Genomic DNA, 12,417 nt, shown 5'->3' with positions numbered 1-12,417 from the left:
GAACACCAGGCACCGACTTCTATTAAAAATAAAAGCTTTGATTTATCTTTTGCTACGATGACGGCATCGGTCGTCCTCCTCGAAGGTTGTCATGGTGATGAAAGTCAGGCTACTTTTTGAACCGTCTAAATATAAGAAATTTAAATTTTAGCTTTCCAAAAGAACTTAATCATATTGTCTTTCTTCAGCTAAGCCTTTTAAACTGAAAAGGGGCATTTGAAAGGTGTTACATTTAAGCCATTCAGTTCTAGCCACAAATCCTGCCTCTTGGATTAAACTGAACATGTTGGTTCTGTCAATATCTATCTATCTATCTATCTATCTATCTATCTATCTATCTATCTATCTATCTATCTATCTATCTATCTATCTATCTATCTATCTATCTATCTATCTATCTATCTATCTATCTATCTATCTATCTATCTATCTATCTATCTATCTAATCTAGATGCGCACACATATTGTCGATTTACCATATTATTACAATGCATTTTATGTTTGCGAGTATTTCAATAATGCACTGTTATGTCTTTATCTGAAACCATTTTCTCTTTAACATAGAGACCACACCAGATGATATCCTGACCAAAACATGGGAAGTGTTGGTCATGATTTTGTTGCCAAGGAGCATCTAGCTGAGGTGTCTGCAGGGACACTCCTCTGAGGAGACTGTCTCCTGACATCAGAAAGTTGTGGGTTCTATTCCAGCCTCCAGGGGTTAGTTAGAGTTAAGGCTACAAATGAAAGACTTAGGGTTAGGGTTACACGCTTTTGTCCAGTTGGTTATCAGCTGATTGATAAATAATTACTTGTTTTTTATTTTATTTTAAGTTTTGTGGTAACTTTGATGAAACTGAATATATAGAATCTGACAATTTGAGTTAAACCAAATTGATTAACTTGTAATATCTATCTATATATATCTATATATCTATATATCTATATAGATAGATAGATAGATAGATAGATAGATAGATAGATAGATAGATAGATAGATAGATAGATAGATAGATAGATAGATTTAATTCGTTTTGATATATGATTGGAATCTAACAACTTCTTTTAAACCTACAAAAATAATAAATATTACTGCATAATCTCCTTATCTTAAGGGTACGTCGTTTACTTATTATTGGCTAGTTTGTAAGGCGCGTACCTCTTTTACTTTGAAAGAGTTCGCGCCGGAAGATGACAATTGCACCCACCTACTTGATAGTGACAAGGCAGCTGAGCAACCTCGGGAGAAATAACCTCAGGAGGAGCCCCGCTCGCTTACTGTAGTTCCTCCCTGAAATGATGTCTTGTGTCCCGGGTTTCCGGTCTCCGAGGTGACCGGGATCAGCAGCAGTAGCAGCAGCCGCCGGGATGGCGCTGGTCACCGTCCAGCGGTCTCCGACACCGAGCACCACCTCCAGCCCGTGTGCCTCTGTGAGTACATGTCAGCTGGCTGGTGTCGGCCAGTCGCGGCGGAGCCCCCGTCGCTGCTAGCCCCGCTCTCCTCTGCTCGTTGCCGGCCGGCCGGTGTCGCACAGGGGAGGCTAACTTTTATAGCCGCCGGCTTTCCGCTGAGACACGAGACGAAAGGGTAGCAGTCGTTCTAAGACTAGAAGTTTGTGCTTTATGTTTTAGCTTTAAGACGGGAGGCAGACTTGGGGTTTACACAAACATTGAGTAAAAAAAAAGAAAAGTTGTTTTTTCCCTCAAACTTAGCTATTGAACACTAGCAGTATGCAGCTGACTCACTTCCTTCAGAAGGAGGTGGTCTGCCTTATTAACAGCGGTTTGCTGTAAATAAAATAAAATAATAATAATAATAATAATAATAGTGTTTTTAGTCCAGGGACCTCCTCCATACTGGCTTTACCGACTAATGTTGAGTGGAGTGGCAGAGAGGGAGGGGTCGCCGCCCCGGAAAGCGGGTTACCGGTGCAGGCTGGTCCGTCCCTGCTGGGAGGCTGTGGGGCCCGTCCCGTTATCCGCTCTGACACACTCCGCAGGCGGCCAGGCCTCCGTGACACACGCCGAGGAACACACCGAGCTGCTCTGACTGCCGGAGATAAAGCAAAGGCGACAGAGCAAAGTTCACTCACCATGTGGACAAACTGCCAACATGCACAGAGTGCTGGTGAAGATGCTGGCACCCAGGACTTGACAAATAGTAACAATTAAAATAAAAAAACAAATGGAAGGGGACATCACATGCAGAAAAATACAAATGTAGAGCAGAAGAAGGGTAACACATTGCATATTTACTTATAGTTACAAATATTATTATTATTCCATACTTTTTTATTATTGGGGCCTATCTGGAGGTTTTTCAGGCAGCCTTCTGGAGAGTCTTCATTAGTCGGGTGACAAAGACGGTCATCATCAGGTAATCATCAGGTCATCATCGTTGGCGCTCTGCTGAGCGGTTCAGCTCTCATCACATCAACCCCCAGAGCGCTGCCCTCCCCTCTACACCTCACCCTGTCCCCTCGGGGCTCGATTTAGATGAAGGACCCCACTGAGGAGCGGGGACGGCCCTTGAAGAAGCTCCCTGTTTCTCATCGTGTGAACACCCCGGGTCAACGTGCCTGCATGCGTTAGCGTTGAAAATTCCTGGTTTTAAAACCATAATGCGTGGTGTCGTGCAGCCCTGGAAGACCGAGATGTTCGGTGATGTTATGCGTCTCTAGCTTCGCGGCGTTCGCCAGGCGAGGTTTCCTGTTCCGGCTGACTATGTATTGGTGCCGGACGATAATACAATAACAATATATATCGATCGATATATATCGGTATATCGAAATATAATTAAAAAGTTCAATAGAATAACAGTTTTCCTTCCTTTTGGTTTCATGTAGGTTAATACTACAGTCGTTACATCCTCCCAACCAATCACAAACACAGGCCCAGGATTGCTCCGTCACTAAGCTCCGCCCCCTTCAGAGTTCAGAGAGCATGCGTTCTTTTAAAAAAAAAAAAATGCAGTTTTGGTAATAAGTTAATCGAATAAAGAGATCAATTTAATGCACCTATGCGCCTATGTCCTGCTAGTGAGGAGCGGCTTTCCTTCAGTGCATGCAGGCACTATCTGCCCGGCAGCAGCCCGATTCCCACTTCCTATTGGCTGTTGGACCACTCCCTGCACGTGCATGTGGTGTTATGGTGACTACGGCGATCTGCTCCCACTTAGCAGCTAATGGGATATTGTTAGAAACGTGCTTTACGCACGCATCATGGGCGTGCTTGTCAGCCCGAGCTGGTGTTCATGTGGCGCAGAAATCTGCTGAGAAGGCATTTCCTCAGGTGTGTTTGCACAGGAAGCAGCTTCTCCAGGGGCCCCTGTAGCTGCTGTGTATTCTGCCCCGAGCTCCGGGGATCGTCGCTCAGCCAGCGGCCTCCAACATCACGTCTGCAGCCCAAGCTTCAGCGTCCCCCTGGCGCAACCCTCCGTCGCCTTATCCCCATCTTTAGCGTCTTTTATTTAGTTTTCCCTCTCTGCCCCTGAGACAGAGTCTGACCCTTTGCAGCGAAATGTCTCCGTTCATGACGTTCGCTTTGGCCTGAGCTGCGATGGCCTGCGGCAAAAAATTGATGCCAGAAGGAGAAAGTTGTCAGTTGTTGTTTTTTTTTTTGGAGGGATTACCAGAGCAGGCTGGGATTAAAAGTGCGCGTGCGTGGCTGGTTGCAGTGGAGCTGATTGCGTTTTGGAGAAAGAGGCAGAGCGAGGCGTGCAGGGAGCCTCGGCCTGTTTGGGCCTTATTCTCCATGTGTCACTTACCACGCCCCCCCCCCCCCCCCCCCCCAAACCCCAGCCCCGTCCTATCTGATGAAAAGCCCCATGCTGACACTCCACTCCAGCGTCTGTGTATCCAACGGTGATCGAGCCGAAAATGTGTTTATTTACTCTAGTGCTGTTTGTTCATTCATGAAAGCAACGAAGCAAAAACAAACTGCTGGTAACGGAGAGGCGATGGAAACCCCCCCAATAAACATTGCTGTGTGCTTCTTCCTCCTCAGGAGTCGGGGAGTGCTGAGGATGAGCGCCGCTCCCAGCCCAGGAGGTGAGAACTTCTCTCGTGTTGTCCTGCACTAACATCCTGCCAAGAAGCTGTAAGCGCATGCTGGAGCCACTAGGGGGAGACAGCCCACCAGGATTACTGTGGGGTTTTTCCTTTTTAAAAAGGGTGTCGGCGAGAGTCATTCCTGTTGTTATTTAACCGTAGCTTCGTTATTCACTGCTCCGCCACACTTCAGAAAAGAACGAGCGGCCCACCACGACACACGCTGGTCCCCCTGACACCCCGTCTTTGCGTCCTGACCCGTCGGGCCGTAGAATCCCTGCTGTTGCATCCAGCAGCAGGAGGTTTGCAGCAGATCCTTTAAATCCTGTAAGTTGCCAGGCGGGTCCTGCTCGGATCAGATGCGTTTCTGCTGGCTGGCCGTCCCACGGTCTGCGGATCTGCAGCATCTAGACTACACCCTGGGGACAGCTCTCTGTCGGACCCCGCGTGTCTCTGTCTGTTGGGTCGGACCACACCGGCCGGCCTTCACCCGCCCTCTGCGTCAGTCATCCCCGACCGCGGCAGGTCGGAAACGGCCCACAGGAGACGTTCTGACCCACTTATGGAGCCATCGCTACTAGAACCTTGTAAACGCACTAAAGTCTTCACCATGTCCATTATCCCTGCTTCTGACACGTCTACTTTGAGAACAAGATGTTCCCTTGCTCTCTGTTACACCCCCCCCCCCCCCCCACTAACAGGTGCCCTGATGAAGAGATAATCATTGTTGTTCTCTTCCCATGTTGCTATGATGCTATTTTTGATCTTGGTTTAATTATAGGGGAAAACAACCTTTTTATTTTTTTCTCCAATAAAACGGAACCCAGCGTCTTTGTTTTGACCTAATTTCAGCAGCAGCTGTTTTAAGTCGTCTGCATCAGTTTCATGATAGCCGGGCATCGTTTAAACGAGAGACGTGTGCCAGAGGAACTGTGAGAGAAGCCTTCAGGAGAGCTTTCTGTTTCTCCTGCACGAAGACAGGGCCGCCTTTTGTGCCACCGTTTGGTAAATATTTGTTTGGCCCGCTGACGCTGCACGCCCGCAGTTGATTTGCATATTTACAAGCCGACTGTTTGCGGCGCAGATGATTTGCTTTTTGACGTGCGTAGCCGGATGGTCGTAAAAAATAAAACGACAACAAAAAAAACCCAGGATGTCAACACTGTCGTCGCTGCGCTTTTGTTCGGTTGCCCCGGGTGGCCCTGATGTGCCAGGGGCCCGCCGCCCTCTTCACAGTGGTTATGGCCGCTGCGTTGGAAAGATTTTAGTTCGTTTTTGTTGCGTCAGCTCGACGTCCGTTCACCGTTAATCGTGCAGATGAGATATTTTCACAGGACTGCACACGTTTCTCATGGCGACCGATGGCCCCGGAGTCAGCGCCATGGGAAAGACGGCCATTAAAGAGGGAGTGGAACATCAAAGCCTGTGCAACCTATCCTGGACTTTGTAAGAGGCTTTTGTAGACCGAGCTAATGTTCGGAGTGCAGTCTTAACAACCAGGATCTGTCATTTGATTGTCTCGTGCGTTTATGATTAATAAACGTATTTATCGCCGTAGAGGATGGCGTGCTGTGACCGTAAATGCTGAGCTCAGCTTAACGTCTCGGCCTGGGGGGGGCCTTCAGATCAAAACGCTGGTTTTTGGGGCAAAGTTTCTGTCCTATCAGCGTGTTGCAGATAACAAAACACAGCTAAACAAACTGCAGCAGCTCTATTCTGAAAATGCAGCACGGTGCAGGGAAACGTATTTCAGTTTTCACTCAGACTCCTTCAACCTCCAGGACCCCGACAAGAATCTACCTGCGATTGTGAAATGCTTCGGGGCCCTGCGTGCAGGAAGGAGGGCGTTCAGTCACACGCTCAGTCATACCTCAGAGTTAATGTACAGCAGCATGCAGACCAGGGAAGGGTTCGTCCTGCAGACGAGCGTCGGGCCGAGGAAGCAACGATGCGCGTGTGACTTCACTCCTGGAGCCGTGCTGAGACGTATGACAGAAGTGTTATGTTTGGCCCTTAGCAGGAAGCACGGGCGAATGTGCAGCCCCCCCCTCCCCCCCCAACCTGGTGCTGCACACTGCAGGTCAGCTGGCAGAAGACCAAAACACTGCAGCACGAGAAAGACTCATATAGCAGTTTGGAAGTATTTCTGGTGGCTAAAGGTCAGACGGTGACGTTGGAGGCCCGGTCATTACATTTAGCAAGGCGACGCTTTCAGCGTTGAGTTCACAAGCTGCGATCAGCGCGTTATCAGCTTAGTGCATCTTTGCTCTGTACCAAAACAGAGCTGGAAAAAGTTGCGATATTCTGGGGAAAAAACGACTTATTTTGGTGTGGGTTTTATATTTTGCTTAGGTCTTTATATGAAAACTGCAGGTGGTATATTTATCTGGGCGTGTGACGGTGATCCAGCGCAGCATTGGGCCGGTGTTTAAATATATAATATCGGTTATTGCCTATTACAACAGCATTAATGTTGAAATAGGCCCACATGTTTACATCAGTGCGTCCCAATAAATGTCTCTATCAATCCAGCTTCCGCTGGACTTGATCAATTTTACTGCAAATTCAGGGAATTGTTTCATCATTTTTGTCTTATTTTGTAGTTTTTGTTTGGTAGCAGTCTTCTTATTAGGGCGAGACTTGATATAAAAATAGGTTTGGGTTTGTTATTAGGTAGAACAAAGCTGTCCTTTACTTGTTAAGTATGTGTGCTGCAGAACTCAACGTGGGGTTGTTGTTGACGTAATTTCTGATACAATATTTCTGAGACCTCTTCAAAGTCAGTATTTTTCTGAACACACAATTCACAAAAAAACAAACGAATATATTTTATACAACCTATTTAAAAGTGCAGAAAACATGAGGAAAATGTATTTTTTGGTCTGACGTATCAATTATGGAAATTTGACGTATTTATCTTTTTAAAGCAACCAGAAAGATTTTCTATTTTTTTTTTTTAAATGTAAAGTTTCCTCACAATTACCCGTATGGGGCTTTAAAGGGTTTAACTCGTGCCTTCAACGCGCCCCGATAGATATTGGAACCACATGTGCTCCCAATTATCGGTTGAAGTCATTCCCTTGGAAGAGCGCGTTCAAGCGCACTCACACATAGCCCCCCCTACCCCCCCCCCCCCCCCCCCGCTTTGTACTGTTAAGTGTTTTACAATTTGGCTCAGTTACCCCACTCCACATTTCAGATCCACTTCGGCGAGGAGCAGAGTGCAGCCAGAGGTCTCGCTGCGTGACCTCTGCTGCGTAGTACATGAGAACGTAGGTCCAATTAGCCGTCCGGGACCCACCTCGCGGTCGGTACCAGGTGCCAGGAGGGGCCGCTGAGATGCGGGAGGACCTCCCCCCGCAGTGCAGATTACCCGGGCCGCTATAGCGGGCTGCCTCTCCTTGTGTCAGTCTCCTCTGCACACAGACGCCCTCAGACTGCTGTCTGTAGCCGCTTGCACCACACCACTGAAGTAGAACATTGCTGCAGTGCAATAATGAATCTCTGACACACACACACACACACACACACACACACACACACACACACACACACTCAGAGCTACTGCCGCCTCAGGGCTGACACTAACCGTCAAGGACACAGCCGGGGGTGGAAATGTGTTTTCTATCCAGAGTACCGAACCTTTTTTTTTTTTTTTCTCTCTCTGAGTAAATCTCCAAAATGTTTGGGCGAAGGGTGAAAAGTATTTTCTGAACCTGCAGCTCAAAGCAGTTGCTCCCCCCCCTTAGCAGCGCAGACCGCTGCAGAAATGCGCCCAGAGCGCGTCAGCTTGTCCGTCTCTGGTTAGACGCCGGGGTTTCCTGGATATACCTCCTCCTTTTTAAGGCATGTCCATATTTATGGGCCTCTAGGTTTGCAGCAGGCCCGTGTTTTAGATGTTTAAGGTTCAAGTGAAGTACAGTAATTACAGCGTTTATTGTGATTCACTCGCTCAAAGGCCCTTTAGTGTTGCTGTTGTCGTCTACTGCGGCAGAGTCCCGTTTAAATTGCCTTCTAACTCGTCTTCTGAGCAGCTGCTAAAGCCACTTTTCTGAAACGGGCTGAAGGTGGAAGGCCGTCTGAAGCAGGAGGGTCCCCGTCGAGCCGCCTTCACCACCCACTGTGTCCGCGCCACGCAGCTTTCCCCGTGCGCATGCATCGCACGTCACGGCATTGTTCGATCTTTGCTGCGCGTCCGCAGCAGTAATCATGGCTCGGTTTGAGATATTTAGCCTGCGGCATCAACAGGCCTTTACGTTACATACAGCGAACAAAGCCGACGCGTTATGACAGCACTTAGTCATAGGAACCTGCCCGACAAGTCTTTTGTGTTGTCCTGTATTCATGTCATGGGAGTCTCCCAGCGGCCCCAGCCCCAGGTGCACACACGCAGAGCAGGTTGGTCGGGCCGGGGAGTCTAAAAGAGTCTGCTGCCGGAACGGGAAGAGCGAGCCGCAGCAACGGACGCCCCGGCAGAGGGAAGCTCCTCAAGCAGCAGCTCATCGTGTGCTGACGTGCCTGCGTGCGTTTAAAGGTTCTCCTCTGTCGTTTGCAGGCAGGGGAGGGCAGGGCCGCAGCTCTCTGTCTTCCTCTGCTACACCTGTCACGTTAAAACGGAGGCCGCCCTCCATTACTGCCCAAACTAACACGTTGATGTAAGCCACTCCGCATTAGCTCTGTCTGTCTGGTTGGTGCTGCTAGAAGGTGAACCCCCACAGCATGATGCTGCCTCCACCGTGCTCTGAAGATTTTTTTTTTTTTGCTGCCTTTCCCCTGCAGTAAACCGAGGAGTGTGGAGCATCCTGTGCAGTTATGCTTTTACGTTGGTTTCACCAATAAGGAAACGTTAAATCTTTTTAGCACGTCAGCATCAAGTCGTCTTGCGACCCGCGCTCTGGGAATCCCCGTTCTGACAGGCCTCTGGGGCCTTGCTGTAGTTTGCACCGAGATAAAATCACACACAGGTGGATCTCATTCAGTGACTGGGAGACTCTGAGGCCAGTTTAATTGCATTCATTGATAGCAGAGTGGTTCTCATGGATGCGTTTGTCCCACGGTCCAAAAACATGCGCCTTTGGTTAACCGGCCTCTGAGTTGCCTCCAGGAGTGACTAGAGGCGCGGTTCTTTGTCCTGTGTGTCTTGGTGCTGCCCTGCGATGTACCCAAGCTCTCCAACCACCAGCCCCGCTGCCCCGCTACCCTAACCCTGGACAACAATGGGTGGATGGATGGTGTCGGAGTGAAGGAGACTGGAAACATTTGCACGCCACACTTTTCTGTCAGCTGTCCTGTTTTTGAAGGATTTAAAACCTTTAGCTTCCTCTTCCTGATGAAAAGTGGAAGAGTTCAAGAGGCGCGATCGCCTTTGCAAAAATTGATACCCACTGTACTAATGGAGAAACTCAAAAAAGACAGCTAGGAAAAGCTTAAAGTCTAACTCTTGGACTGAATGTATTTTTACGCAGATGCATTCAAATAGTCACCAGAGTAAAGAAATGTATATTATATGTGAATTATGTGCGCCGTTTGGAAGTAATTTCGATAAAACTTGCTGTATAAGCGAAAAAGCCCGAACATTCTTCAATCGCGCTGTTTCGGAAGGTGACGTCACAAACAGAACTAGTACCGTGCATCCGGCTGCTAACACCACGACTTTCGCTATCAATTTATTAAATTTAATTAATAACTCTTACTCTACGTACAAAAAATGTATAAAAAAAAATGTCTGATACATCTACAAACTCCACCTCAAGCATCGGCGACTCCGATACCGAATATATATATACGAAGAAACGGAGTTTGAACAAGGTGAACCTTCCTTTTGTTTTAGTTTTTTAAATAAGTATTTTTATTCATCTTTAACTGGCAAGTCTTTGTCTTTTTCATGTGGTTGCTGAAGCTCTCCAAGGTGAAGAGTGCATATCACCAGTGAGTGGGATGAGTGGTAAATAATTAAACCAAAGGTTTTTCTGCCCGAGCCGCTCTTTGCTTTTCTTTTCCACCTTTAGGACTCGTTTTATGAGCATTTATATTCATAAGTGCTGTCTCCGCATATTCTTTTTTTTTTTTTTTTTCTTTGCAGTTCAGATTACGGTTCGGTCTGAATGAAAGGCTAGCGTGTTTATTATGGTCTAACACGGCGCAGACAGTAGCTTATCTCCAGCTCCGGGTTGCGCCGACCAGCTGGCTTCAGCCGCTGACCCATCAGGCCGCAGAGCGCCGCTGGCCCGACTGCTTCTGGCCATCCGAAGAAACGTCACGTTACCAGCCCTCACCTCGGAAAAAAACCCGTTTCCACTGAGCCGGTGAAGTTGATGACACTAAACAAGTCAGCAACGTGACAAGGACACGGTGTTTATTTGTGTGTTGAGCCCGCTCCTCGAAGTCTCCCAGTGCATGATGGGAGTTTTCTTATAACCGGGCAGGTGAGGGTTCGCTTTGTTTTATCTGTGAATGTGAGCCTTTGCAGATTGATTACCTTTTAAAAAAAAAAAAAAAAAAAGTTTCCAGTGCATCATAGAAACATGCTTATCAACTGGAGTTGCCACTTTATCTGATTTCAGTGGAAGTCAGATAAAGGGAGTGATCCTGCAATTGAAACTCTAACGCAATGTTTCCCATCATTTTTCATGTGTCTGAGCAAACACACAAACTCTCTGAGCGTTCACTTGACCTCTGTGAGCAACATGAGGCGTGCACAGAGGCTACATTAGCCTGTCCAAAACCTGAGATTATAACGAGCTACATGGCTCACTAAAAGAATCAAGTTACAGCAATAATTTATTTTAGATTACCTAGCCTGATTTAGTCTCATCACACGAAAAAGACAAAAGTATTGGATATTTTTAAAGAGCTGCATAGCTGTATAGCATATTTTTATTTCAGAGTAGGGGTCCTGCTATGGAAGGACTGAGAGACGTGCACATCTTTCAGGGTTTGAATTTTATTGGCATTAAATTATTTACATTTTCTGCTGTGAGATTTGGCACCAGCATGTAGTTCTGCGTGCAGCCTCTCTTCTGTCAGTCTGCTCCAGGGCAGCTGTGGCTACAATGTAGCTCACCACCGTCAGGGTGTGAACGTGTGCATAAATGGGTGAATGACTGACTGGTGTAAAGCACTTTGGGGTCGTCAGATGATTTATTTCAATATTCTCAGCTCGGACATCGCTTTTGTAACACGAGGGAACGCTCTCAGTTCTGAACAATATCTTTGTGCTGCTCTTCGTTTTTATGCCAACAGCAGCTTTTTAATGACGTGGGAGACGCAGGAAATCTTTCAGAGGCAGCTGTAGGTGGCGCTGTGAAGAATGTTACTGTTGCTCTCTGTTATAGATTAAAGGTGCTCCATAGTCAGAGACCCACAAGATTAATAAAATGACTACACAGAATGAAAGCAATACTTTATTTTGTATCAAATTTTGGCACTTCCAGCTCTAATTTTCCATTCATATATTTTAGTTTCCGTTCATATATTTTCCCTCCAACACTGTTAGTGCTATTTAAGTGAAGAAATGTGCCGTAGCCCTATCTTTACTTCAGCTGAAAATGTAAACATAGCCTATATGATTAATATAAAGTGAGGTTGGCACAAATTAAACACCTACAAGACAATCAACTCATTTTTAGAAGGATGGGTGAACAATGCTGGCAAAAAGATGAACATATCAGTTATTTCCATAACTCACACCATCCCATCATTAATTGCATATATTAATGGTCTAGTTGCGTACCGTTAAACATAACCCCAGCTCCCCCCACCACAACCCCCTTGTGTTGAATGAGTGAAATGTGAGAAAACATCTTTAATTCTCTGTCAAATAACTCTCTTATCACTCATGCATTGACTTTTTCAGCCATTCTCTGCCTCTAATTCACTTTTTCCACAGCAACAGCGTCACTTCTTATGGTTTAATATTCTCTGTACGCCTTCATTAAAGATTTCTAATTCCACTCGCGGGACATGCCACTCTAAGGCTTCATATTTCCTGCCGTTGCTCGCGTTCAACTCAGGGTTGATCGGACGCTGTGTTTAGTTATCCGATTGACTGATATCACCTGTTCTGAAACCGGAAACGCAGAGTATGACATTGTGAGGCGGAGCTACTCAGAGCAGCAGTTTTCTAATCAGGGTTGATCGGCCATTCTTTCTGAAACGGAGCCCTGAACAAAGACAACCTGCCCGACTATAAAGGCGTCTGCCCCACCCATTAATTAGCGGTGAACAACGTCTCATCAGAGTTGCAAAATGGTTTATTATTACAGTTCAGCTTGGATTTTATTTTCTGCGCGCTGAACCCAGAAGCCGTGCTCGATTGCGAAGGCGCGCAGCTTAGAGGGAACATTGCTCTCACGTGCCATTTTATATT

The 12,417-nt window shown here is 46.9% G+C and overlaps 1 protein-coding gene across 1 annotated transcript in view; it reads left to right on the top strand.

The window, feature by feature from the left end:
• Positions 1-1,218: 1,218 nt before the first annotated feature.
• ssh2a (slingshot protein phosphatase 2a) overlaps positions 1,219-12,417 on the top strand; it is a 30,573-nt gene continuing 19,374 nt past the window's right edge. Inside the window, exons 1-2 of the mRNA XM_036149630.1 lie at positions 1,219-1,431; positions 4,006-4,049. Of these exons, the coding sequence (XP_036005523.1) occupies positions 1,369-1,431; positions 4,006-4,049 (107 nt within the window). The 5' untranslated portion in view covers positions 1,219-1,368. The remainder of the gene's footprint in view (positions 1,432-4,005; positions 4,050-12,417) is intronic.

Source organism: Fundulus heteroclitus, chromosome 18, assembly GCF_011125445.2.
Source record: "Fundulus heteroclitus isolate FHET01 chromosome 18, MU-UCD_Fhet_4.1, whole genome shotgun sequence".
NCBI lineage: Eukaryota > Metazoa > Chordata > Actinopteri > Cyprinodontiformes > Fundulidae > Fundulus > Fundulus heteroclitus.
Note: the sequence above shows the minus strand (reverse complement) of the source record. Positions and strands in the feature narration are given on the sequence as shown.